The sequence below is a fragment of the Xyrauchen texanus genome, chromosome 3, assembly GCF_025860055.1.
Source record: "Xyrauchen texanus isolate HMW12.3.18 chromosome 3, RBS_HiC_50CHRs, whole genome shotgun sequence".
In the NCBI taxonomy this organism is placed as follows: domain Eukaryota; kingdom Metazoa; phylum Chordata; class Actinopteri; order Cypriniformes; family Catostomidae; genus Xyrauchen; species Xyrauchen texanus.
In genome coordinates, this window is record NC_068278.1 from 24,847,428 (window position 1) to 24,875,259 (window position 27,832).

The window sequence follows — 27,832 nt, forward strand, 5'->3', positions numbered from 1 at the left end:
AGCGTAATCATCTCGCATGTTTCCCACCTAAGACAATGGAACCACATCACTATGGCAACCGTTCCAACTATACAAGCACTTGTCTCTTTAGAAGCAATTGAATTGTGAGGAAATCTTGAAAGGTCGCGGACGAACAAAGGGCTTTATTTACCAGAGCTTCCCACTGTTCACATGTAATTATAAAATTACTTTTAAAAAAATATATATAAAAAAAGGGTCTGTCAGTCACTCAGATGACCTGATGTTGGTTTGTGAAAAGTTTGTGTGATCTGGTTAGAAAATGCTGATCACTCAGAGTAAGCAAAAATGGGTTGGCCCACCTACAAAGAATGTCTGACTTCACATTTTCTGGCATACTTAAAGGGATAGTTACAAAATTCAGTCTTCATTTACTCTTCCTTATGTAATTCCAAACCCACATGAAAAGGAAATGTTAGGCATAATATTTCGTTTTAATTTTTGAGTGCACTATGCCTTTAAGCATACCTCACATTTCTAAATAGTTATATCAAGTTTGAAATAAATGTATGCATATGCCAAGATATTCTATATATGATATGCTTTGTTATATGCATTTTGTTTGAGTATTTAGAAAAGGTAATTACAGATAACACAGTTCCAAACAATTATGCACAAAGGAGTTGTTCTGCTCCACACCAAAATATTTCCCAATTCTCTAAACCCTATTCAAAAGCATTTGAAACATTTATAATGTAAGAGCCTTCCTGGACTTAAAACATCAAACTCTAGGAATAAGAGAAATTATCTTTACATTTCATTTCAGGACAGGCAGTCCTCGTAAAAAAGGAAAATATCACAAAGAAAACAACCGGGCACAACGTATTAAGTTTCCAGCTAAATGAAATTTGCTTGTCTGTCCACACTGAAAGCGAAAATGCTGCGGGAGGCTAGTGGTTGACCGATATATTTTTTTTAATGGCCGATGACGATATCCATAGAGCAGGGTGGTTGATTTGACGATACAATGCCGGTATATCATACAATTTAATATAGTAAATAATAAATAATAAACTCTTATTTAGCACTTTATTTACTCAATTTCACACAAAACTTTGTAAAAAGAATAAAAAAAAATTATACTGTATTTTAAATGATAGATAGCAGTTTCTTCTGATTTCTGTTTATTCATCACATTTTTGTAATTTATTTGCACATGAAGAAATTGTTAATATTTTAGGAAGATGGAAAAAACAGTACACACAGTAGCCCAGCAACCATGGTCCACGTTAACAATCACATTTTCTCAAAAAATACAGAATCAAACCAATTGTACATACAGTGCATAGTGAATTAGACATTTACTCATAGCACACGTGAAGCGCTTTTACCTTAAAAATGCACCAGAGTCTATTTAGCAGAGACGGGCCACTTCTATTAAAATGAATTGGAGAAATTAGAACGTCCAACTGCAGCCAACAGTCAACGGATGTAGATTGGAAGTCCCGCCTTACAGGTAAAAGAGCCAATCACCTTTTAGATACAGACATAGCCTGCCAATGAACTCGAGAATCAGAAGTGGGGGACTCGAGTCACATGACTTGACTCGAGTCTGACTCGAGTCACAATTTTCAGGACTTGTGACTTGCTTGATTAAAGTACGAAAATGACTTGACTTGACTTTGACTTGAGAACAAGTTACTTGAGACTTGACTTGACTTGAAGTGGAAGACTCGACAATGACTTGAACTTATAATAAACAAACAGCAATACAATTAATTAAAAAATATATATATTGTGACGTCAGCATCACTATCGGCATCTGTGCCTTTAACGCTGCTCAATTCAAACCGCGCCAAACATGGCAGACAGTAGTCGAGCTCCACAAATTGTCTCGTTTGGCTATACAGACTTTGAACTGGACCGTGCCTATAAAAAAAGATTTGCCAGTTGCAAAATATGCAAGGCACGAATATCCGACTACGACAACCACAATGTCAAATTTCGTTCGACATATCAAGAAGAACCACAAGGAAAGGTAAGAAAGTAATCTCTTTATAGTCAGTTTCACTAAGATCTACGTTATAACGATTACTAATGTAATGAATTAATCTTTTCTGTTTGTCATAATTTGGCCTTGATGGCATATTATGTTTTTTCTTATTAGAAATGTGACTATGGCATTATCATTATACTGTTACGTCTCAGTAAATAGATGTAACTTATTGGGGAATTTGACTATAACAGTGGCGTAGCCTGAATTTTTTAATGTTGATTGGCATCTTAAAATGAGCGGGCAGCTCAATATTACATGTAGGTTATAATGTATGTATTAAATGTGCGCATTTTCAAGTTTGTGGACTGCGTGTGGAAACTATAAAGCATTAGCATAACGTTACTGCACATGACAGGCTAACATGGAGGCGCCGATGTGATCACTAGCACGCACCTAAACATTTCTAAGGGGCTGTTTAACTAGGGTTGCCAACCGTTCCGTATAATACGGTATCGTTCCGTATTTGACACATAAAAGTCTTGTTCCGTATTGAACTGATACGGAACGCACTTTGTTCCGTATTTTTGAGTATCAATTCAGTGCAAATCCATGACTGCCACATAGCTTCTATTCTAATATATATGTCAGACAGACTATGAATGAACGAAGACCTGCTTTAATGCAAAATTCGGGGACTTGGCGCCCCCTTGGCGGGCTCTGACCCGCGCTCGCGCCATTGGATGTGCAGTTGCCGCAGCACAGCCTATGAGCGAGCGAGACGGCATAGATATATACACGTCTGTGCAGCTGCAAATGCGTTTTACATATAGGCTTCAGTAAATCGAAGAAAAGGAGTTTCCGAAGACATTTGTTGGCTATGATAAGAAAAACTACTAAATTAAAAAAATATATTTTTTTGCACTTGAAATAACATTCTAGAAGTCTAATTCTATTTAATAAGTTCGCATAAGGCTACAGAAAACTGTTGTGGTTGGAAACCCTATGTTTAACGTTACACCTGGCCACTTCATGCGTTTTCTCAGATCGGATAGCTGATTCTGATTTATCAAAACGATTCCATTTACACTTGGTCACATAAATGTGGTTTTGCAAATTGATTTTCCTTAAATTACATTATTTTTAAAAATGTAAAGAATGTTTGTGCATACGAAAATAAATTTGTTTTAATGTTTACAGGTAATGTTAATGTCTGAACGTTTTGTGTAAACAACACAATTTTATTTTATTTTCAGATATTAATGTAGCACAGATATGTATATGATTAATATGTAGCAAATGTATAATAAATAAGATACATAATATATGTATACAAGTTCATCTTTTCTGTGCAAAAATAAATATGTATCGAAAAAATTTACCTCTATTTATTTTAGTAGTGTGACTTGACTTTACTTGAAACTTATCAGGACTTGACTTGACTTGCTTAGGGTGAACCCTTGACTTGACTTGACTTGCTTAGGGTGAACCCTTGACTTGACTTGACTTGCTTAGGGTGAACCCTTGACTTGACTTGACTTGCTTGATTTATCTGAACTGCGACTTGAGACTTGACTCGAGACTTATATATTATATATACATGCGCATGTAGCTATAAAAGCTGGGAAAACTGAATTTTTTGGTGTAATCTTAGGTAAAGAAGCACCATTTATGATGCCAGTGATGTCAGATTTTACTGCTGATTTGAAATATGTTCGTAATCTTGACCAAGATTACAGATTTTGGTCTTTCCCCATTCAAAGTACATAGGAGCTGCACAGTCATGACTACAAATAGACTCCCAAGAGTGTTCCAAACATGGCCGACAGTGGACTAACTTGCTAGAAAGACTTTAGTTGCACTCACAAGCTCGTGCGGATCCAGTGAGCAGCAGCAATCTCCTGACAGTTTAAACAGCCTGGATTGCCTGCTTGTATTGTGACCACTGACCATCATGATTTGTGAATCAGAGGAAATTTTGATTCTGATCCTGAAGTTTTGATTCTGGCTGATTGAATACGCACTTCAGAGGAAGATTTTAGATGAGCGCTCGTGAATTACATCTGTTTAAATGAGATTTGTATATTTGAAAACAGTATATAATAGAAGTTTTAATGATATTTGCCTTTTATCATTAGAAAAGAAAGTTAAAAGTGACAGGGATCAGCTGAGGAGAGGCTGATAAAATATGTGTTTAGAGGTAAATAAATGAGCACTCCACAGGATGCTGGACCTGCTCAAGTTGTGAGGTTGGTTTATTACATCTGTTTAAACAAGATATGTGTATATTAACAGACAGTATATATGATATAAATTTTATTGATATTTGCCTTTTTCTCATTAGTCAAGACAGTTAAAGGTTACAGGAAACTGTTGAGAAGAGAGAGGGAAAACATTATGAGCTCAAACGCGTGTGTCGCGGCTCTGATATGCGGACCGTTTAAATGACACTGTGTTGCACACCGGTCTATTATTGTAGAAACACAATGCACGTAACAACAAAATTAACAGTGATTGGTCGGTTACACGTCTCAGTTGCTTCACATGCAAGCAGGCGATTTTCACAGCCCTCAAGAAAAAACAGTAACGATAATTAAAAAAGATTTATCGCCCTCTGTGATTTATCAGTGGGACACTGCAAAATAGCAGCCAATCAGAACCTATTTGATTTTTAATATACAGTTATGTGGAGCAGGACTTTAGACCAGTGAGATTTCATTGTGGGGGGGATACCCCATCTGATGCAATGTAAACAGAAACATAGATATTTTTCAAATGTCCTCTTACTGCTGTGACTGGTTAGGGCAAAAATGTACATGGAAGAAATAGCTTTTATTGCTTGTTGCTTTGTTGTGTTGTGTCTGGTAAGGACATAATGTAAGGCCTTTAATACATATATTGACTGCATCCTAATAAAATTCCGTAAACAGCAATCAATCAACAACAACAATGGTTTCCAAATGATTTACCACTGATGTGAATCTCAAATGATTTACAACATGACAAGTTGTGAAATACCCTGAAGCACACAACAGGACATGTAACAAGACAAGAATCCACTCTCCCTTTTCAGATGTACACAAGACTTTTATAATGTAGTGGTACATACCATTCGGCTGGTAATCCAAGGAGATGTCTGAAGGAGCTTGCAATACTGCAGACCTTCGGTACACCACATGTACTCTTCCTCGCTCCTCATGTTCTTGTGTTCCTCGCTCCAGAGGTTCAATGAAGTACTCATCAGAATTGGTCCGAATCATACCAGCCTTGGAAAACAAACGAAAGCAATTATTATCTGCAATGGAATGCAAAGACAGAATATGTCTATCCAATGATCTCTCTATAGGATGAACTTAGAAATAACTATGTAGGTTGTAAATGTTCTTAAATAAAAAATGGTTATATAGGTGCCCCCTCCACTGTATATTCTATTTAATTAATGTTCTTGTACATTGTGCATTTATTCATAAAACGTCAAAGAAAACATAATCATTAGACATGGAGAGTTCATCAATTAAAACAAAATTTTGACTCTCAGAACACAATTGAATTAAATTTTGCGCTGACCATGAGAGCGCAATATAAGGTGAACAAAATATACTTTCTTGTTGTTGTTTTGCTTACACCATAACATAACTTGAGCACTTATTTTTTGAAAGTCTTCTTAAAGTAATGTGTTTATCAACAAATCAGTTTTCCAACTCATTGTTCTGACAACACAGTGTAAAAATGAAGCATATTCAAGTATAAATGTAAGTGATTGCCATTATGTGGGGACATTTGTGCCAATAAACTTCACCACTAAATGCAAGGCCCCTGCCAAGACACATCAAATGGTCTTGTTGGGAGGACAGATACTCTGCTTTTTCACCCAACCCTCATCCACACATTCACTCACAGCATTTCAATCCTTTCATCTAACATACAGTACTGTATGGTCAGAGTTACAATATATGCGCATGTACAGAGCAACTACCTAAACATTATTTGAAGCCATGTTGAGCAATGAAGCTATTCATAATTCATTCATAATTTCTCAGCCTCATAAAAATTCCATTGAATTGCAATGATGAAACACAGTCCAATGAGTGTCTCACAAATATTTTATGGAAGCCCTGATAATAATAATAATAAATATAGCTGCAAGCAAGTCAAGTCAAGTCAAGTCAAGTCAAGTGGTTTTTATTGTCGTTTCAACCATATACAGTTAGTACAGTACACAGCAAAACGAGACAACGTTCCTCCAGGACCATGGTGCTACATAAAAACAACAAAGGACCAACATAGGACCACATGAGACTACACAACGAAATAAAATACCTATATAAACTACCTATATATACCTATATAAAGTGCACGTGCAAACATGTGCAAAAAGTACAGGACAGTACAACAAATTACTGACAATGAACAGGACAATAGACAGTGCAGCGCCGACCAGTACTCAGTAGTGCAAAAAGATGACAGTTTCTAGAAATGTAAACATAACATACTATGAGATAATGTTCTATGCACATAGCAGTTATTGAGGTAGCAGACAGTTATAAAGTGACAGTTATTAAAGTGCAACTCAGGACACGTGTGTGTCAAACCAGTCTCTGAGTATTGAGAAGTCTGATGGCTTGGGGAAGAAGCTGTTACACAGTCTGGCCGTGAGGGCCCGAATGCTTCGGTACCTCTTGCCAGACGGGAGGAGGGTAAAGAGTTTGTGTGAGGGGTGTGTGGGGTCGCCCACAATGCTGGTTGCTTTATGGATACAGTGTTTTTTGTAAATGTCTTTAATGGAGGGAAGAGAGACCCCAATGATCTTCTCAGCTGTCCTCACTATCCTCTGCAGGGCTTTGCGGTCCGAAACGGTGCAAGTCCCAAACCAGGCAGTGATGCAGCTGCTCAGGATGCTCTCAATAGTCCCTCTATAGAATGTAGTGAGGATGGGGGTTGGGAGATGTGCTTTCCTCAGCCTTCGAAGAAAGTAGAGACGCTGCTGGGCTTTCTTGGTGATAGAGCTGGTGTTGAGGGACCAGGTGAGGTTCTCCGCCAGGTGAACACCAAGGAATTTGGTGCTCTTGACGATCTCCACAGAGGAGCCGTCGATGTTCAGCGGAGTGTGTTCACCTTGTGCTCTCCTAAAGTCAACAACCATCTCTTTTGTTTTGTCGACATTCAGGGACAGGTTGTTGGCTCTACACCAGTCCGTCAGCCGCTGCACCTCCTCTCTGTATGCTGACTCGTTGTTCTTGCTGATGAGACCCACCACGGTCGTGTCATCGGCGAACTTGATGATGTGATTCGAGCTGTGCATTGCTGCACAGTCGTGAGTCAGCAGAGTGAACAACAGTGGACTGAGCACACAGCCCTGGGGGGCCCCAGTGCTCAGTGTGGTGGTGGTGGAGATGCTGTTCCCGATCCGGACTGACTGAGGTCTCCCAGTCAGGAAGTCCAGGATCCAGTTGCAGAGGGAGGTGTCCAGGCCCAGCAGGTTCAGCTTTCCAATCAGGTGCTGGGGAATGATTGTGTTGAATGCTGAGCTGAAATCTATGAACAGCATTCGAACGTATGAGTCGTCTAGGTGGGTGAGGGCCAGATGGAGGGTTGTGGTGATGGCATCGTCCGTTGAACGGTTTGAACGATACGCAAACTGCAGTGGGTCTAGTGAGGGGGGCAGCTGGGTCTTAATCTGCCTCATGACGAGCCTCTCGAAGCACTTCATGATGATGGGTGTAAGTGCGACGGGACGGTAGTCGTTGAGGCAGGACACTGAAGACTTCTTTGGCATGGGGATGATGGTGGTGGCCTTGAAGCACGTTGGAACAATGGCGCTGCTCAGAGAGATGTTGAAGATGTCGGTAAGAACATCTGCTAGCTGGTCTGCACATCCTCTGAGCACTCTGCCAGGAATGTTGTCTGGTCCAGCAGCCTTCCGTGGGTTGACTCTACGTAGAGTTTTCCTCACATCTGCCGTGGTAAGACAGAGCACCTGGTCGTTGGGAGGAGTGCGTCATTCTGCACTTCAAACCGAGCGTAGAAGTCGTTCAGCGCATCTGGAAGGGAGGCATCTTTGTCACAGGCAACTGATGTTGTCCTGTAGTTGGTGATGGCCTGGATGCCCTGCCACATGCGCCGCGTGTCACCGCTGTCCTGGAAGTGACTGTGGATTCTCTGGGCGTGTGCGCGCTTTGCCTCTCTGATTGCCCGTGACAGTTTGGCCCTAGCTGTTCTTAGGGCTGCCTTATCGCCTGCTCTGAAGGCGGAGTCTCGGGACCTCAGCAGCGTGCGCACCTCCACAGTCATCCACGGCTTCTGGTTGGAGCGTGTGGTGATGGTCTTGAGAAAGTGACATCATCAATGCACTTGCTGATGTAGCTGGTCACTGATGCTGTGTATTCCTCCAAGTTGGTAGAATCGCCATATGTTGCAGCCTCCCTGAACATGTGCCAGTCAGTACACTCAAAACAGTCCTGAAGAGCAGAGATGGCTCCTGCTGGCCAGGTTTTCACCTGCTTCTGAAGCGGTTTTGTGCGCCTGACGAGCGGTCTGTATGCTGGAATTAACATAACAGAGATGTGGTCTGAGTAGCCGAGGTGGGGGCGGGGCTCCGCCTGCACGCCTCGGGATGTTTGTGTAAACAAGATCAAGCTGCTCGCCTCTCGTTGCAAAGTCCACATACTGATGGAATTTAGGGAGCACTGTCTTGAGATTTGCATGGTTGAAATCTCCGCGACAATAAACAGTCCGTCGGGGTGAGCGTTCTGCAGTTCGCTCATAGCCCCATTCAGTTCACAGAGCGCTTCCTTAGCGTTAGCTGGGGAATGTAAACCCGGTTATGCAAACTGTGGTGAATTCCCGTGGTAGATAAAAAGGTCTGCATCTAACAGTCACAAGCTCCAACAGCGATGAACAGTAACTACAGACTAGCATAGAGTTCTTGCACCATTCCGTGTTGATGTAAACACACAAGCCACCACCGCGAGTCTTACCGCAGAGAGCTGTATTTCTGTCGGCACTAAACGAGGCGAGCCCGCTCTAGCTGAATAGCGGCATCCGAACTCTGTCGCTGAGCCACGCCTCCGTGAAAACAAAGACGCAGCAGTCTCTAAACTCACGCTGCGTAGCCTGCTGGAGTCGGATATAGTCCAGTTTATTGTCCAGGGAGCAAACATTTGAGAGCAGGATAGACGGAGAGCCGGCCGGCTAGGGTTTGTTTTAGCCTAGCATGGACCCCGCCCTCTTTCCGCTTCCGCTTTCGCGACACCGCTACGACGCCCTCTCCCCGCCACCGGCATCAGGCGACGCCGAGGGCTGGAGGCCTGGTCTCCGCAGCAAGCCGAGTACGCGTAGAGCCTCCTGCAGGTCATCATGCAGCTTGGTTTTTGCATGAGTCTTATATTTGAGTAGTGTCTGGCGATGGTAGACACGAACACTGGTTGCTCCGATGTCCATGTGTTGCAAAAGTCGGGCTTTTTTAACAAAAATAGCACCATTGTGGATCCGGAGTGGCCGCTGCGTGCTACAGCGCCGCCATCTTGGATCATTTTTCACATAATGTGAAAAACAACGATTAACAGGGTTCAAGCCTTTAAGGTCCTTTTAGTACATATGTAACAGATATTGTATATTAATTAGACAGCCTGTTTGCAACTAAAACAATGTTAAAGTGCCTTAGTTTTGCGAAACATTATGTGAAGTAGCACACAGATATGGTATTTCTTTACATTACTGACTGTTATAGCACCACCAAGAGGTATAGGTATGCAATTTTATTTATTCAAGTGTCCTCAGAATGACCCCATACATAAGTGTCTTAAATTTTGTGAAAATATCTAATTCCGTTCAAGTTGTGAGGTTGGTTTATTACATGTGTAATAACTGTTTAAGTAAAAGTGGCCGCGGCTGCCGCATACATTTTGGTGTAGCTTTGCGAAGATGATTTGCAAGTTTAAACATTTTTGATAATTATTATTAATGAGACTCCAAAGAATCTTTCTTCACTGGTTTGGTTCCGATCGGGTGAATGGCCTAGGACTTGTTCAAAAAGTTGATTTTGTTGATGGTGGCCATATTTTTCAAGATATTCAACTTTTCTCATATACCTTGATGGCACATTGGACACAAACACTGCATGCAAAGTTTAATGTTGATCGGCCCAACGGTTCCATTGTTAGAGCCTTTTGACATCCAACATTGACATTTTTACTACCAAGAGTTAAAGACACACAATTATTTTTTGTTTGTCCTTAGAATGACCCCATACATATGTGTCCCAAATTTGGTGACAAGAGTTATAACCGTTTTAGTAAAAGTGGCCACATCCATTATGTACGTTTTGGTATACCGTTTGAATTTAAAAGTTCCTTTGATCAATTTCATTTTGGGACTCCAGAGAATCTTTCGGCACTAGTTTGGTTCCATTCAGGCGAACGGCCTAGGACTACTTTGAAAAAGTAGTTTTTTTAAATAATCTCAATTATTCATTGAATGTTTTGTTTCACACCAATGATACTTGATAAAATTAGTTTAGAATGAGGACATCTAAAATTTGGTGTGAATAACGTGTCTTTGTGAAACACAGCAGTATATACAACTAGATGGGTACATTTCCTGAAGAAAATGTGAGTGGTGCTTGCCGTGGCGAAACTCGTCAAACAGCATGCTGTAACTCGAAAAGAACAAAAATCACGGTCGTAAATAAATCAACCCGGAATTCTGTACGATTTTCTGGTGCAGAAATATGTGATTTGTTACTCGGTTGCTAGGGTAAGCCCGTGTGGTTGCTATGCAGTTACCAAGGTAATACAATACGCGGCTCCTTTCCATCCCGAGCGAAATAAGTCAACCCGGAAGTCTCTACGTTTTCCGATGCAGAGATATGTGATTTGTTACTCTGTTGCTAGGGTAACCCCATGTGGTTGATAGGCAGTTACCGTAGTGATACTTATGAAGTGTCCTTGCCATCCTGATTGGAATAAATCAACCCAGAAGTCTCTCTGATTTTCTGGTGCAGAGATATAGTTGTAGCTAAACGGTTGCTAGGGTACTCTGTTTAGTTGCTAGGGAGTGGCTTGGCAGCTACCAATCGTGAAACTTCAAAGGCTGCTTGTCAGTATGAGTGATATAAACCAACTCCCATGCCTCTGTGACATTCAGAATCGAAGATATGCCTCTATGGATTTTGGTTGCTAAGGTGCTCGACAATGGTTGCTAGGGAGGGGCTAGGAAGTGTTGAGGTGATTCATGATTGGCTGTTTGCTGCCCCGAGTCAAACGAGACCACCCTTGTGTTTCTATGACGCTTCTATCCGGAGATATCCCTTTGATGTCTTTCATTAGAAGTCTATGGGACTTGTTGCTAAGGTGCTTTAAATTGTTGTTAGGGCATGGCTTGATAGCTTCACAATGATCCCGAGAGACTGATTGGTCGTCTGAGTAAAATGAGCCCACCCCCTTGTCTCTACGACACTGTGATCCAGAGCTATGTTCAATACAAAATCCCTATTTCATGGTCTGTCCTACACCATTGTAAGTCAATGGGGGCAACTTTGGGCTGCTCCTGCCCCCCAGGGGTGCAACTTTTACCCCATATTGAGGCTCTTACAGAGCCTGCCAGCCTCTTCAAATGTAGCAAATCACACGTTTCTGCGAAATCCTCGCTCGGAGCTGTGATTCGTCAAAGTTTCTCGCAATGTTAAGTCTATGGGATTTTGTGGCCGCTTTTTTGCCCCTGGGGCAAATACCGTACCCCCGATCGCTTACAAAAGTCATAGCACACGTGTCCTCAATAGGCCGTTCGATTTGATACCTCATTCGTGGGTCTACGCCAAACGGTGCGGGACGAGTTAGGTGCCGAACTTTTGTACGGAGATATAAAAATAAAAATAAAAATAACTAGATGGGTACATTTCCTGAAGAAAATGTGAGTGGTGCTTGCCGTGGCAAAACTCGTGAAACAGCATGTTATAACTTGAAAAGAACAAAAATTATGGTCATAAATAAATCAACCCAGAAGTCTGTACGATTTTCTGGTGCAGATATATGTGATTTGTTACTCGGTTGCTAGGGTAACCCCATGTGGTTGCTAGGCAGTTACCATAGTGATACTTATCAAGTCTCCTTGCTATCCAGAGTAAAATCAGTCAACCAGGAAGTCTCTACGATGTTCTGATCCAGAGATATGTGATTTTTTATTTGGTTGCTAGGGTAACCCCTCCTTGTTGCTAGGCAGTTACCAATGTGATACTTATGAAGTCTCCTTGCCATCCTGAGTGAAATAAAGCAACCCAGAAGTCTCTACGTTTTTCTGATGCAGAGATATGTGATTTGTTACTTGGTTGGTAGGGTAACCCCATATGGTAGCTAGGCAGTTACCATAGTGATACTAATGAAGTGTCCTTGCCATCCTGAGTGAAATAAGTCAACCCGGAAGTCACTACTGTTTTCTGGTGCAGAGATATGTGATTTGTTACTCGGTTGCTAGGGTAACCCCATCTGGTTGCTAGGCAGTTACCATATTGATACTAATGAAGTGTCCTTGCCATCCTGGTTGAATTAAATCAACCCGGAAGTCTCTACGTATTTCTGATGCAGAGATATGTGATTTGTTACTTGGTTGCTAGGGTAACCTCATCTGGTTGCTAGGCAGTTACCATATTGATACTAATGAAGTGTCCTTGCCATCCTGGTTGAAATAAATCAACCCGGAAGTCTGTACTCTTTTCTGGTGCCGAGATATGTGATTTGTTTCTCGGTTGCTAGGGTAACCCCATCTGGTTGCTAGGCAGTTACCATAGTGATAGTAATCAAGTGTCCTTGCAATCCTGAGTGAAATAAATTAACCCGGAAGTCAGTACTATTTTCTGGTGCAGAGATATGTGATTTGTTACTCGGTTGCTAGGGTAACCCCATCTGGTTGCTAGGCAGTTACCATAGTGATAGTAATCAAGTGTCCTTGCCATCCTGATTGAAATAAGTCAACCCAGAAGTATCTACGCTTTTCTGATGCAGAGATATGTGATTTGTTACTTGGTTGCTAGGGTAACCCCATGTGGTTGCTAGGCAGTTACCATATTGATACTAATGAAGTGTCCTTGCCATCCTGGTTGAAATAAGTCAACCCGAAGTCTCTATGTTTTTGTGATGCAGAGATATGTGATTTGTTACTCGGTTGCTAGGGTAAGCCCATCTGGTTGCTAGGCAGTTAACATAGTGATACTAATGAAGTGTCCTTTCCATCCTGATTGAAATAAGTCAACCCGAAGTCTGTACGTTTTTCTGATGCAGAGATATGTGATTTGTTACTCGGTTGCTAGGGTAACCCCATCTGGTTGCTAGGCAGTTACCATAGTGATACTAATCAAGTGTCCTTGCCATCCTGATTGAAATAAGTCAACCCGGAAGTCTGTATGTTTTTGTGATGCAGAGATATGTGATTTGTTACTTGGTTGCTAGGGTAAGCCCATGTGGTTGCTAGGCAGTTACCATATTGATACTAATGAAGTGTCCTTGCCATCCTGGTTGAATTAAATCAACCCGGAAGTCTCTACGTATTTCTGATGCAGAGATATGTGATTTGTTACTCGGTTGCTAGGGTAACCCCATCTGGTTGCTAGGCAGTTACCATAGTGATACTAATCAAGTGTCCTTGCCATCCTGATTGAAATAAATCAACCCAGAAGTCTCTCTGATTTTCTGGTGCAGAGATATAGTTACTGCTAAACGGTTGCTAGGGTACTATGTTTAGTTGCTAGGGAGTGGCTTGGCAGCTGCCAATCATGAATCTCCAAAGGCTGCTTGTCAGTATGAATGATATAAACCAACTCCCATGCCTCTGTGACATTCAGAATGGAAGATATCCCTCTATGGATTTTGGTTGTTAAGGTGCTCGACAATGGTTGCTAGGGAGGGGCTAGGAAGTGTTGATTTGATGCATGATTGGCTGTTTGCTGTCCCGAGTCAAACGAGACCACCCTTGTGTTTCTATGACACTTCTATCCGGAGATATCCCTTTGATCTGTTTCAATAGAAGTCTATGGGACTTGTTGCTAAGGTGCTCTTAATGGTTGCTAGGGCGTGGCTTGATAGCTTCACAATGATCCTGAGAGACTGATTGGTCGTCTGTGTAAAATGAGCCCACCCCTTGTCTCTATGACACTGTGATCCAGAGCTATGTTCAATACAAATCCCTATGCCTTTTCATTTCATGGGCCAGCCCTACACCATTATAAGTCAATTGGGGCATTTTTGGGCAGCTCCTGCCCCCAGGGGTGCAACTTTTACCCCATATTGAGGTATGCTCTTACAGAGCCTGCCAGCCTCTTCAAATGTGGCATATGACACGCTTCTACTGAAATCCTCGCTTGGAGCTGTGACGCTCAAAGTTTGTCTCAATGTTAAGTCTATGGGATTTTTTGGCTGCTTTTTTGCCCCTGGGGCAAATACCGCACTCCGATCGCTTATAAAAGTCATAGCACACGTGTCCTCAATAGGTCGCTCGATTTGACACCTCATTCGTGGGTCTACGCCAAACGGTGCGGGACGAGTTAGGTGCCAAGTTTTGTTAAGAGATATAAAAATAAGAAAATAAAACTAGATAGGTACATTTCCTGAAGAAAATGTGAGTGGTGCTTGCCGTGGCAAAACTCGGTCAAACAGCATGTTGTAACTTGTAAAGAAAAAAATTATGGTCATAAATAAATCAGCCCAGAAGTCTGTACGATTTTCTGGTGCAGAAATATGTGATTTTTTACTCGGTTGCTAGGGTAAGCCCATGTGGTTGCTATGCAGTTACCAAGGTAATACAATACATGGCTCCTTTCCATCCTGAGTGAAATAAGTCAACCCGAAGTCTGTAGTGTTTTCTGGTGCAGAGATATGTGATTTGTTACTCGGTTGCTAGGGTAACCCCATCTGGTTGCTAGGCAGTTACCATATTGATACTAATGAAGTGTTCTTGCCATCCTGGTTGAAATAAATCAACCCGGAAGTCTGTACTCTTTTCTGGTGCCGAGATATGTGATTTGTTTCTCGGTTGCTAGGGTAACCCCATCTGGTTGCTAGGCAGTTACCATAGTGATAGTAATCAAGTGTCCTTGCGATCCTGAGTGAAATAAATCAACCCGAAGTCTGTACTCTTTTCTGGTGCCGAGATATGTGATTTGTTTCTCGGTTGCTAGGGTAACCCCATCTGGTTGCTAGGCAGTTACCATAGTGATAGTAATCAAGTGTCCTTGCGATCCTGAGTGAAATAAATCAACCCGGAAGTCAGTACTATTTTCTGGTGCAGAGATATGTGATTTGTTACTCGGTTGCTAGGGTAACCCCATCTGGTTGCTAGGCAGTTACCATAGTGATAGTAATCAAGTGTCCTTGCCATCCTGATTGAAATAAGTCAACCCAGAAGTATCTACGCTTTTCTGATGCAGAGATATGTGATTTGTTACTCGGTTGCTAGGGTAACCCCATGTGGTTGCTAGGCAGTTACCATATTGATACTAATGAAGTGTCGCTTGCCATCCTGGTTGAAATAAATCAACCTGGAAGTCTGTACTCTTTTCTGGTGCCGAGATATGTGATTTGTTTCTCGGTTGCTAGGGTAACCCCATCTGGTTGCTAGGCAGTTACCATAGTGATAGTAATCAAGTGTCCTTGCCATCCTGAGTGAAATAAATCAACCCGGAAGTCAGTACTATTTTCTGGTGCAGAAATATGTGATTTGTTACTCGGTTGCTAGGGTAAGCCCGTGTGGTTGCTATGCAGTTACCATAGTGATACTAATGAAGTGTCCTTGCCATCCTGATTGAAATAAGTCAACCCGAAGTCTCTACGCTTTTCTGATGCAGAGATATGTGATTTGTTACTCGGTTGCTAGGGTAACCCCATCTGGTTGCTAGGCAGTTACCATAGTGATACTTATCAAGTGTCCTTGCCATCCTGATTGAAATAAGTCAACCCGAAGTCTCTATGTTTTTGTGATGCAGAGATATGTGATTTGTTACTCGGTTGCTAGGGTAAGCCCATCTGGTTGCTAGGCAGTATACCATAGTGATACTAATCAAGTGTCCTTGCCATCCTGATTGAAATAAGTCAACCCGAAGTCTCTACGCTTTTCTGATGCAGAGATATGTGATTTGTTACTCGGTTGCTAGGGTAACCCCATCTGGTTGCTAGGCAGTTAAAATAGTGATACTTATCAAGTCTCCTTGCCATCCTGATTGAAATAAATCAACCCAGAAGTCTTTCTGATTTTCTGGTGCAGAGATATAGTTACTGCTAAACGGTTGCTAGGGTACTCTGTTTAGTTGCTAGGGAGTGGCTTGGCAGCTGCCAATCATGAATCTCCAAAGGCTGCTTGTCAGTATGAATGATAGAAACCAACTCCCATGCCTCTGTGACATTCAGAATAGAAGATATCCCTCTATGGATTTTGGTTGTTAAGGTGCTCAACAATGGTTGCTAGGGAGGGGCTAGGAAGTGTTGAGGTGATGCATGATTGGCTGTTTGCTGTCCCGAGTCAAACGAGACCACCCTTGTGTTTCTATGACACTTCTATCCGGAGATATCCCTTTGATCTGTTTCAATAGAAGTCTATGGGACTTGTTGCTAAGGTGCTCTTAATGGTTGCTAGGGCGTGGCTTGATAGCCTCACAATGATCCTGAGAGACCGATTGGTCGTCTGAGTAAAATGAGCCCACCCCCTCGTCTCTATGACACTGTGATCCAGAGCTATGTTCAATACAAATCCCTATGCCTTTTCATTTCATGGGCCGTCCTACACCATTATAAGTCAATTGGGGCATTTTTGGGCAGCTCCTGCCCCCAGGGGTGCAACTTTTACCCCATATTGAGGTATGCTCTTACAGAGCCTGCCAGCCTCTTCAAATGTGGCAAATCACACGTTTCTACGAAATCCTCGCTTGGAGCTGTGACGCGTCAAAGTTTGTCTCAATGTTAAGTCTATGGGATTTTTCGGCCGCTTTTTTGCCCCTGGGGCAAATACCGTACTCCGATCGCTTATAAAAGTCATAGCACACGTGTCCTCAATAGGTCGTTCGATTTGACACCTCATTCGTGGGTCTACGCCAAACGGTGCTGGGACGAGTTAGGTGCCAAGTTTTGTTAAGAGATATAAAAATAAAATAAAAATAAAAATAAAAATAATAAGTATGTGAGATTACAATAGTGATGCTTTGCAAGCACCACTAATAAAATAAAAAAACTAGATAGGTACATTTCCTGAAGAAAATGTGAGTGGTGCTTGCCGTGGCAAAACTCGATCAAATAGCCTGCTTGAAAAGAACAGAAATTGTGGTCATAAATAAATCAACCCAGAAGTCTGTATAATGTTCTGTTGCAGAAATATGTGATTTGTTAGTAGGTTGCTAGGGTAACCCCATGTGGTTGCTAGGCAGTTACCATAGTGATACTAATCAAGTGTCCTTGCCATCCTGATTGAAATAAGTCAAACCGAAGTCTGTATGTTTTTGTGATGCAGAGATATGTGATTTGTTACTCGGTTGCTAGGGTAAGCCCATCTGGTTGCTAGGCAGTTACCATAGTGATACTAATGAAGTGTCCTTTCCATCCTGATTGAAATAAGTCAACCCGGAAGTCTCTACGCTTTTCTGATGCAGAGATATGTGATTTGTTACTCGGTTGCTAGGGTAACCCCATCTGGTTGCTAGGCAGTTACCATAGTGATACTAATCAAGTGTCCTTGCCATCCTGATTGAAATAAATCAACCCAGAAGTCTCTCTGATTTTCTGGTGCAGAGATATAGTTACTGCTAAACGGTTGCTAGGGTACTCTGTTTAGTTGGTAGGGAGTGGCTTGGCAGCTGCCAATCATGAATCTCCAAAGGCTGCTTGTCAGTATGAATGATATAAACCAACTCCCATGCCTCTGTGACATTCAGAATGGAAGATATCCCTCTATGTGAGATTACAATAGTGATGCTTTGCAAGCACCACTAATAAGTATGTGAGATTACAATAGTGATGCTTTGCAAGCACCACTAATGATTTACACGCATTTAAAACACGATAGCGCCACTCAGTGGCCAATGTTTTAAAGATTTTGCACAGACCTCTTGGACCAAGAGACAAATAGGCCTACCAGGTTTCAATCCGATCTGCCTTATTTAACCCTACATAAATGCTGCTGAAAGTTGATTGGTAGATGGCGGCCATGTTTTTCAAGATATGTGACTGTCTTCATAGACATTGATGGCACCTTGGACAAATACACTGCATGAAAAAGTTGATCGGACCAATGGTTCCATAGTTTTTTTTATTTATTATAGTGCCACCAAGAGGTAGAGGTGTGCAATTTTTTGTGTGTCCTCAGATTGACCCCATACATACGTTTTGGCATACTGTTAAATGCCGATAAATCAAAATGTAAAAATTCCTTTGATAAGATTGTGCTGAATCTTTCTGCACTGGTTTGGTTTGGCCTAGGACGAGTTTGTTTTGCATTTTTTTCAAACAATCTAAAAGAGTGGGAAAAAAAAGGGGTGGAGCCAAAAACGATACATCAAATCATTCTGAAAATATTAACGATACAATTCCTTCGGTTTAACGCGATTTGAGTAATTGATCGATATCTACTCATTGTCAGTAACATCACTTCAAATCGCGAAACTGTTAGTTTAACTACACTTTTTCTCAACTTCATGCAGGGCGTTAGCATTGGCATTTTTGTAAGGAGCTTTTCAGTTGCTAAACTTTCAGTCTGCTACACCGTGGGGGTGTGTTGATATCAAGGCCCTGTGTGATGCTTGCTCGCATGTGCCTATGTGTGTGCGTACGGTATGTATGTGTCAGTGTGTGAAAATGTGGGTGAGAGCAACAGAGAGAGGGAGTGCAAGGGTACTTTCCACAGATATTAAAATAAACCATAAGGCTAGAATCAAAATTATTTCCTCTTATTCCTTGTGTCAAGCCCTATAAAATGCGTATTTCTGATTTCATTTCTGTCTATAATTGTTTTCCACCATTTTTTATTTTTTCAAAAAATAAAATAAAATACTTTTTGAACTCCTCCTAGACCGTTAGACGAACAGAGCTGAAGAGGGTCACAGGTGATCTCACACATGCCGAGCTCTCTCTCTCTCTCTCTCACTCTCTCTCTCTCTCTCACACACACACACACACACACACACACACACACACACAAAATACCATGTAATTACAATAAGTGCTTTAAAGAAGCCCAAACCACAGTTACTAGTTCTAAAGTGATGCTTTGAACTAGCAACTAAGGCTTAGACTGTATCAAAGCAAGATGCTGAATCAATGGCATAAGAAATTAGCTGCACTCACAAGAGTATTTAGGTACAAAAACTTGAAAAAATATTTGAGGTTAAATAACCATGGAATAAGCCAAATATTTGATTCTGGCCTGTTGAATTATTGAAAAATAATGCACACCCAAGGTGTCCACTTTGTATCATGGCAGCATTACCACCTCAGATCTTTTCAATTATTCAATGGTCCGTCGCTAATCATTCCTTAAATGATACATTAACAGAAAACATGTGTGCATGTATGTGTGTGTCTAATAGCAAAAATCGCAAAATGTACTGTATGTACTGTCTTCTATATTATTGTGTCCTGTGTAGTACAATATGTGCACAACATGTGTGGGAGCATGTAGCTAAGTCACTACAAATCATACTGACATTTGTATGCCAAACCATCTCAACCTGCACTGAGCTCATACATCTAAATGTGCTGACTTTTCTAGTAAGAGTTTATCCATATGCTCATATGTGTACATATTTAGTTGTGTGCATGTGAGTAGGCGAGTGTGCGCACATGATTTTGAATGTATAGTACATGAATTCAAGTGGGTGTTTATGGGACCAAACTCCTTGCTCTTTTGAAACAGCCTTTACATTTTACTCAGCACCTCGAGCCCCAGTGCTGGCCTCCTGTGCACAGAACAGCCTCTCAGAGTCTAGCTTTGGAATGTGCTGGAAGACTAGCTGTCTCTAGTCTTCCAGCACAGAAAATAAGTAAAATACAGTAAAAACCTCCTTTTCCACACTGTTTTCACTAAAAGAACACAAAGACAATTTTTTACAACCATAGATATTGTAACAATAAACAGCAACATGTGACTAAAGTTCAATGAAAGACGCTATTAAAACACCTCTGTCCTATTGTTTGTGAGTTGTGAAACAAGGAGATATTGCTAAAAGTAGTCTACTGATGTGGTCATTAGGAATAATAATAGGCAAATAAAAAAATTAAATATTAAATTAACTGTGATAGTCACAATGTTGTATAATTTTATATCACCAGCAAGATCATTGTAATTATATCATGAATATACAAAATAACTTCCAGCCCTAGCCATAATATTTATACATCATTAGTAAAGTTAATAGCACATAAAAGCCATATTGATATGATCATTGCAAATAATATATCATGCATTATTCAATATACCATCTAGTCCTACAATATGTTCAACGTTTAGCAGATGCCTATTTGTTTATATGCCTATTTGTTTATATATATATATATATATATATATATATATATATATATATATATATATATATATATATATATATATATATATATATATATATATAGTAATACTGAGCCATAGGGCAGTGTATAGAACATCTTATATAAACTCTGCAAAAAAAGAAACGTCCTCTCACTTTCAACTGCTTATATATTCAGCAAACTTAACATGTGTAAATATTTGTATGAACATAAAAAGATTCAACAGCTAAGAAATAAACTGAACATGTTTCACAGATATGTGACTAACAGAAATTAAATAATGTGTCCCTGAACGGGGGGGACTGTTAATTTAAAATTAACAAAAGCTTCAGTCAGTAACTGGTGTGGCCACCATCTGCATTAAGTACTGCAGTGCATCTCCTCCTCATGGAGTGCACCAGAGTTGCCAGTTCTTGCTGCGTGTTAATGTTACCCCACTCTTCACTTGGAAGGCACTTGGAAGTTCCCGGACATTTCTGGGGGGAATAGCCCTAGCCCTCACCCTCTGATTCAACAGGTCCCAGACATGCTCAATGGGCCATGGCAGAACACTGACATTCCTGTCTTGCAGGAAATCATACACAGAACGAGCATTATGGCTGGTGGCATTGTAATGCTGGAGGGTCATGTCAGGATGAGCCTGCAGGAAGGGTACCACAGAGGGAGGAGGATGTCTTCCCTGCAACGCACAGCATTGAGATTGCCTTCAATGACAACAAGCTCAGTCTGATGATGCTGTGACACACCACCCCAGACCATGATGGACATTCCACCTCCAAATCGATCCCGCTCCAGAGTACAGGCCTTGGTGTAACGCTCATAACTTCGACGATAAACATGAGTCTGACCATCACCCCTGATGAGAAAAAAACTCGTCAGTTAAGAGCACTTTATGCCTGTCCTGTCTGGTCCAGAGAAGGTCAGTTTGTGCCCATACGCAATGTTGTTGCCGGTGATGTCTGGTAAGGACCTGCATTACAACAGGCCTACAAGCCCTCAGTCCAGCTTCTCTCAGCCTATTGCAGACAGTCTGAGCACTGATGAAGGGATTGTGCATTCCTGGTGTAACTCGGGCAGATGTTGTTGCCATCCTGTATTGTCCAGCAGGTGTGATATTTGGATGTACCTATCCTGTGCAGGTGTTGTTACACATGGTCTTCCACTGCGAGGAAGATCAGCTGTCCTTCTTTCCTCTCACAGTACGGACATTGCAATTTATTGCCCTGGCCACATCTGCAGTCCTCATGCCTCCATGCAGCATGCCTAAGGCATGTTCACGCAGATGAGCAGGGACCCTGGGCATCTTTCTTTTTGTATTTTTCAGAGTCAGTAGAAAGGTCTCTTTAGTGTCCTAAGTTTTAGCAGTAAGCAGTTAGTGTCTTAACGACCGTTCCTCAGGTGCATGTTCAATGAACAGGCATGGAAAACATTGTTTAAACCCTTTACAATAAATCTCTGTTAAGTTATTTAAATTTGTACAAAATAATCTTTAAAATACAGTGGCCTGAAAAAGGGACATTTCTTTATTTGCTGAGTTTAGATGTCTAAACAAGCAAAACTGGATCAAGTGAATCACACTGCAACAAGTCAAAATAATGCTAGTTGGGAAGATGATGATGATGACGATGATATTGATGATGGTAACTGATGGCATAAACATTTTTATAAAAACTCCCATACTCACAGACCCACACACATTCAAACTGCCCAAGGCAAGTAAACGGATTGCGCTCTTTGCTCCAGTATAGAATATAAAATGAGGCAAACGCTAATGCAGATCTTCCTCACCTTTTACTTCCCTACTGTTCCATGCCCACCTACTCTTCCCTACAGATCCACAGGTCAGTGCACTGAACATTTGAGCCTATCAGGAACAGTTTTAATGCCAGTACCCTAACCTTAACTTGTACAAAGAGGGAGTAGGAGTATCTTGGCACTAAGCAGTTATTTAAATTAAAAGCAAATTAATTCAATCCAGGATTACCTTACTTGTTTACCATGAAATCCTAAATTATACAAGGAAGTCAACTAGATTTGATTAAGTAGGCGAGTGGAGCATTACTGAACATGGATCTCACAGGCCCCAGTTCAAAGAACCTGTCGGGTCCACTCACTCGTTGGGCCAGCAGTCATTTTTATGGTTCCTTTTGGTCGACTGTTGTGGGTCCTCTTTCACCCCAGGCCCTAGAGTGGCTGCCCACTCTTCTCTCCATGTAGTTACGCCCCTGATGATTTATCTTGACAGAGCACTCCTACAAGTTCTGAACTTCTGTTTAACCTTGTAACATGCAGCTTCCTTTGCACTTATGACCTTTATAGAAATTATGTGAAAAGGCTATAAAGGAGCAAATGCTCCAAGATGTGAATAGATAATTCTGAGACAATTTAAGATGTTTTGATAAGGAAACAATATTTCTAAAAATAAAACTTATAAAACTTCATTAAATGCTATACATTATTGCCCATACTTCCGACATTATTTCCATAACTGAACATTTATGATTTGTCTCATTTTGCAAGTTCTTAGAGATCAGTCTTCTCTAGACCTTTACTTTTTGGGAAAGGGGAAGATGAGAAAGAAGAAGAAGAAGTATCAGTTCAAAATAATATAGCCTGAAGCGTGTGATCCAGCCTTGGAATCAAAGGGGGGTGCATAGAAATTAAAGCTTTTAAAAGCATTTTAAAGCGCATGCTTGGAGATTACTGTATGTGCCCTTAAGAAACTGGGTTATGCCATAACAATGTGGCCACACTCTGATTACCAGTGAAGTGTATTGTAGAAGAAACTGCTAATCTAGTAGACCAAGACTGAGCATAAAGCCCTTAAAATAACGTGTTCTTATACCTGAGTGCTTGGGCTTTTTGTATCCAAGGGAACAACTCTAGCGAATACTGAAAAATAAAGGAATACTTTATTTCACTACCATTTACGTTAAAAGGTTCTTCCAAGAAACCATTTCACTGACGGACACTAAAACCAAACAGCCCTCCATAATATAAAACTATAGTGATGGTTAAATATCACAAATGTCACATTCACTGAATAGATAAATGCCATTCTCAGTAATCCACTTTTACACATAATCCTCGTTCAAAAAATTAAATGCATCTTTGAGGTGACATTGCCTGTGAAAAACATGGAAGACACAGGATGGTCACCTCTATCACAATCCCATTAGCCACAATGACCAATAAGCAGCTTGCTTTGTGGAGTGGGTAATCACAGGTGTCTGGATAGAGCCTCTTCCTGGCCGTTACCTAAATAGCAGCCTTCGAAAAGGGATCAAGAGTTCTGTGTTCCATCAGTTTAATATCCCCAGCATCAGCGCCAGCCAAGCAGACATCAGCTTTGGGCCAAGACAAACATATGGGATTCAGCTGAAGGGGTCCAGTTTTCTAAGACGGCACTCCAGTCTAAACTTCTTAAGGAGCCGGTATGAACGTGCTTTATTTAAAAAAAGGTACTGGCATTTTCAAAAAAGTGTGGATTCAGCTGAGACACTGCTACCTTTCACCCGCCATGTTGTTCAAAGGTGTGTTTGGTTTAGCAATGTGTGTAAACCTTCGTCATCATTACCTGCCATTTTCATCCCCCTTTAAAAGGAACTTTAAGAAAATGTTACACCACTTAATTTCTTTTGCTGGGAGAAAAAAAAATAGAAATATGCTAAAGTCATCTATCCCAGAGAGGAAAAGAGGAATCTCTGTATTTCGAGGAAGGAAAATCTAAATAAAGAGTGAAGCAAAAATATTTCACATGTAATTTAAAAATTAACATAATAATCACATTTACACTGTACTTTTTAGATTATTTTATTTCCACTAGATCTACAGCATATTTGTACGGAAGAGGATTAGGGCCAAGCAATAATAAAAAAATAAAACCATCTCAAGATTAAAGTCATTATAATGCGAGATTAAACTCGTTAAATTTCGAGAATAAAGTCATTATAATGCGAGGTTAAACTTAACGAGTTTTTTCTCGAAATTTAACGAGTTTAATCTCGCATTATAATGACTTTATTCTCGATATTTAATGAGTTTATTCTCAAGATTGTATTTCGAATTTTTTCTCGAAATTTAACGAGTTTAATCTCGCATTATAATGACTTTATTCTCGATATTTAATGAGTTTATTCTCAAGATTGTATTTCGACTTTTTTTTCGAAATTTAAAGAGTTTAATCTCGCATTATAATGACTTTAATTTCGAGATGGCTTTATTTTTTTTTATTATTGCTTGGCCCTAATCCTCTTCCGTATATTTGTCATAACTTTGATTGGTATGAAATAATTTACTTAAATTGTAATGAACAACACATATCAATTCTGAATATTCCTAAGCAAAACACAAAAAACAACAACAGTAATCTTGTTTTACAAAATACCTGAATGTCACACACAATGTAAAGCACATACTTCTAAAGTACAGTCAATGCAGGTGCTTGGCTAGAATAATAATCTGCGCACTGTCCTTAAATTAAGTAATATAACAAGAGCAAGTTGTTCTGAATATCAGTATAGCTGTAACTCGGCCACAGGCCTCAAAAGTAAATAAAAGTAAATCCGCACTGCTTTTATCTGGTTTTAAATTAGAGGTGATTTGTTTATTTTTTATTAATGTTTTATGTGAACAAATAGTTCTCATTCATATCCATTGTTTCGTTGTGAATGGGAAGGCCTACGATTCAATGACTACGTTTACAAGGATACCAGAAAGTGGCTTATTGCGCTGTATGCACTGTATAAGCGGTGTGCTCTTTACTCCCGTATACATGCTACTTTGTCAGTAATCAGCTTTCTCCATAGCAATGTAATTTCCATGCAATGCCTGTTTAAATAACAAACATGGGGTCTGTGGAAGACTTCCCTATTTTATTCCCTTCTGCTTTGCTTTAATTCCAAACATTCAACAGAGTTGTTGTAGTGTTTGTAACCTTTACTTTCTATCGTGACCTGCAGTGGAATTGCGCTGCAATAGTGGGGTTTCTCTCTTACGTAAAACTGCAGGATATCCCCAGGGTCCAAGCGCATATATACGTGAACGTGAGGAACTGTCAACGTTTTACAATGGTGTAAATGTGTATATTTTAGTGTATGTGCTTTTTCCACTGTACTCCCAGTAATGTTGAATTCTTTCCACTTTCTTGACTTGTTGTAGGGATCCATCCAATGACGTTTTTTATCTGGTCTGTTCACACACAAGCGCACTCCTCAAAAACCTGTTAGAATGACGATTATGTGTTTACATGGCCACATATGCTGCATTCTCCAGGAGAAACCTGGGTGTGTTAAACTGCTTTCTCTTAATCCCTTAAACGGAGTAAGGGAATTGTGTTCTCTTTTACATGTGGTTTCAAAATGCAGTTTTATCAAAAACCCTCCAATAAACCGTTTTATTTTTTTAAACTAAAATAAATGTTAAATAATCTGACTCACTCAAAATATGCTAATTTGTCACCAACTATTGTTTTAAAGCTGTAGTGTAATCTCCAGAAGTGATCACAAAGTAATCTTTTTAGTGAACGGATTCAAAAGGCTCGAGTCACTGGAATGAAATTCCCTACTACAATTGGGAAACACCGTGAGTGAACAAGCAGAGTGATACAACAAGTGAAGTGTCTAAGTGCAGTTATACAAGAGCCCCAAAAGAACCTCTGGTTATCTATTAATATCAGAACACCTTGAACTTCACTGGCCAAACAAATTCAGGGACCCGAACTTACTGTTGTATAATATTTATTTTACCACATAACATATAAGCTGCCTTTAGAAAATCAGTGCATATGAAATGAAAGTGTTATTTAGGAAACATTTGTGTTCCTGCATGTGGCAACACCAAAGGAACTGGGCAAAAGAAAAAGGAACAGCTTATGACTTCCTCTTCAAAAACAACATAAAAATACATTTGAAATTTTTATATATTTTTAAAAAGACAACACGAGAATAAAATCTGAATTAATTATTTATTGGCATGCCACTCTGGCAAACAGGCAAACATTTACTCACTGCTGTGAGTGGTGAACTTAGAATAAAGCATAGCACTGTTGGTTAACAGCCCACAATGTACAGAGAAATTACAACAGAAAATATGGGCCTCTGTTAAGTTTAAAATGGTCACGATTAAAAATATTAATAAACCAATAAAAGCAGCTAACACACATGGAGTTGCAACTCCCTGGCCTCTCCTGAAGCAAACCTAAAGAAATAAATTGCCTCTGCATATCCTGCAACACCTCCCAACTTTAACCTCAAACCATATACCAAAACAGCTCAGGGGTCAAGCCTCTGCAACAGGCCAGTCCTCGGCTGAATCAACAAAGTACATCAATAACTATTAGTGAATACAACTCTTGTGCATGGTTGCACTTCTCAGGGGGAGCGAACTGGCTCCATTTCTTTCTCTGTCAAAGGCAACCCTTTTTTATCAGAATATGCTTAATCCCCAACATGCCCTATTCTGTATAACTGAAGCATATACATCCGTTCATTGCAAATACTTTACAAATTTTATTGGAGAAGGAATAAAGACCTTTTACTCTGTGAGAGAATGAGAGGCTTATTAAATGTAAAGTGGGGATTTGACTCTAATCTAAAATATCGGAGCATCTGTATTCTTCAGCATCTCTTTGTCACTTCAAAAAATGCTTTTTGATATTGGAAGCTTTGCCAGTAAAAACAGAACCTTATATTTGGGACTACTACCAGATATTTCTAAAAACATAATTTTTTGTGCATTTCAAGTGTATTGGGGAACACTAAATGGTGCATTTAGTTTATTTTACATCTCTAAATTCTTAATTTGTTAACTGTTAATAATAAGCAAAGGATTATTAAGTGAACATACAAAACCAGGTCAGCCTGGTTATAGATTTCAAGCTGAGATGTTGAAAAGAGTCACTGAGTTCAGCCAATATTTGGTGAAAAATGTTTGTGTTTGAGTTTAAACTGGTGTTGGACTGCATAAAATCCACACCCGAGTTTGCAAAGTTTGAATACAGTAATAAGAGTGAAACGCAATTAAGTCAGGGGGACTTGCTAATGCTGATCTTTCTAATACAGAACAATGAGTTCTGATAGCTCAGAAAAGGTATTTTACACTCTTTCCTACTCTCTATCAAACATTCAAACCCAAATACAGCCACCAAACAAGAGATTATCTGTTAACTGTACTATGCATTACCTGTCAGCAGTTTTATTACTTCCATAAATGGGATACAGAATTCCACAGATCAAATTTGACAGATTCTGTTCCAAAACTAGGGAGTAATTTTATAGTCGAGTTCAAAAAACAAGTAATTGATTACTCGTTAATTAAAATGTAAGTTAAAAAATTAACCCATATCTCAACTCACGATTTATGTTAGAATGTT

At 40.2% G+C, this 27,832-nt stretch overlaps 1 protein-coding gene across 2 annotated transcripts in view; it reads right to left on the bottom strand.

The window, feature by feature from the left end:
- Nucleotides 1–27,832, bottom strand: part of adamts3 (ADAM metallopeptidase with thrombospondin type 1 motif, 3) — a 198,019-nt gene that overhangs the window by 149,237 nt on the left and 20,950 nt on the right. For both annotated transcript variants that reach the window (XM_052093365.1, XM_052093359.1), the window contains exon 4: nt 5,061–5,217. In XM_052093365.1, the coding sequence (XP_051949325.1) occupies nt 5,061–5,217 (157 nt within the window). The remainder of the gene's footprint in view (nt 1–5,060; nt 5,218–27,832) is intronic.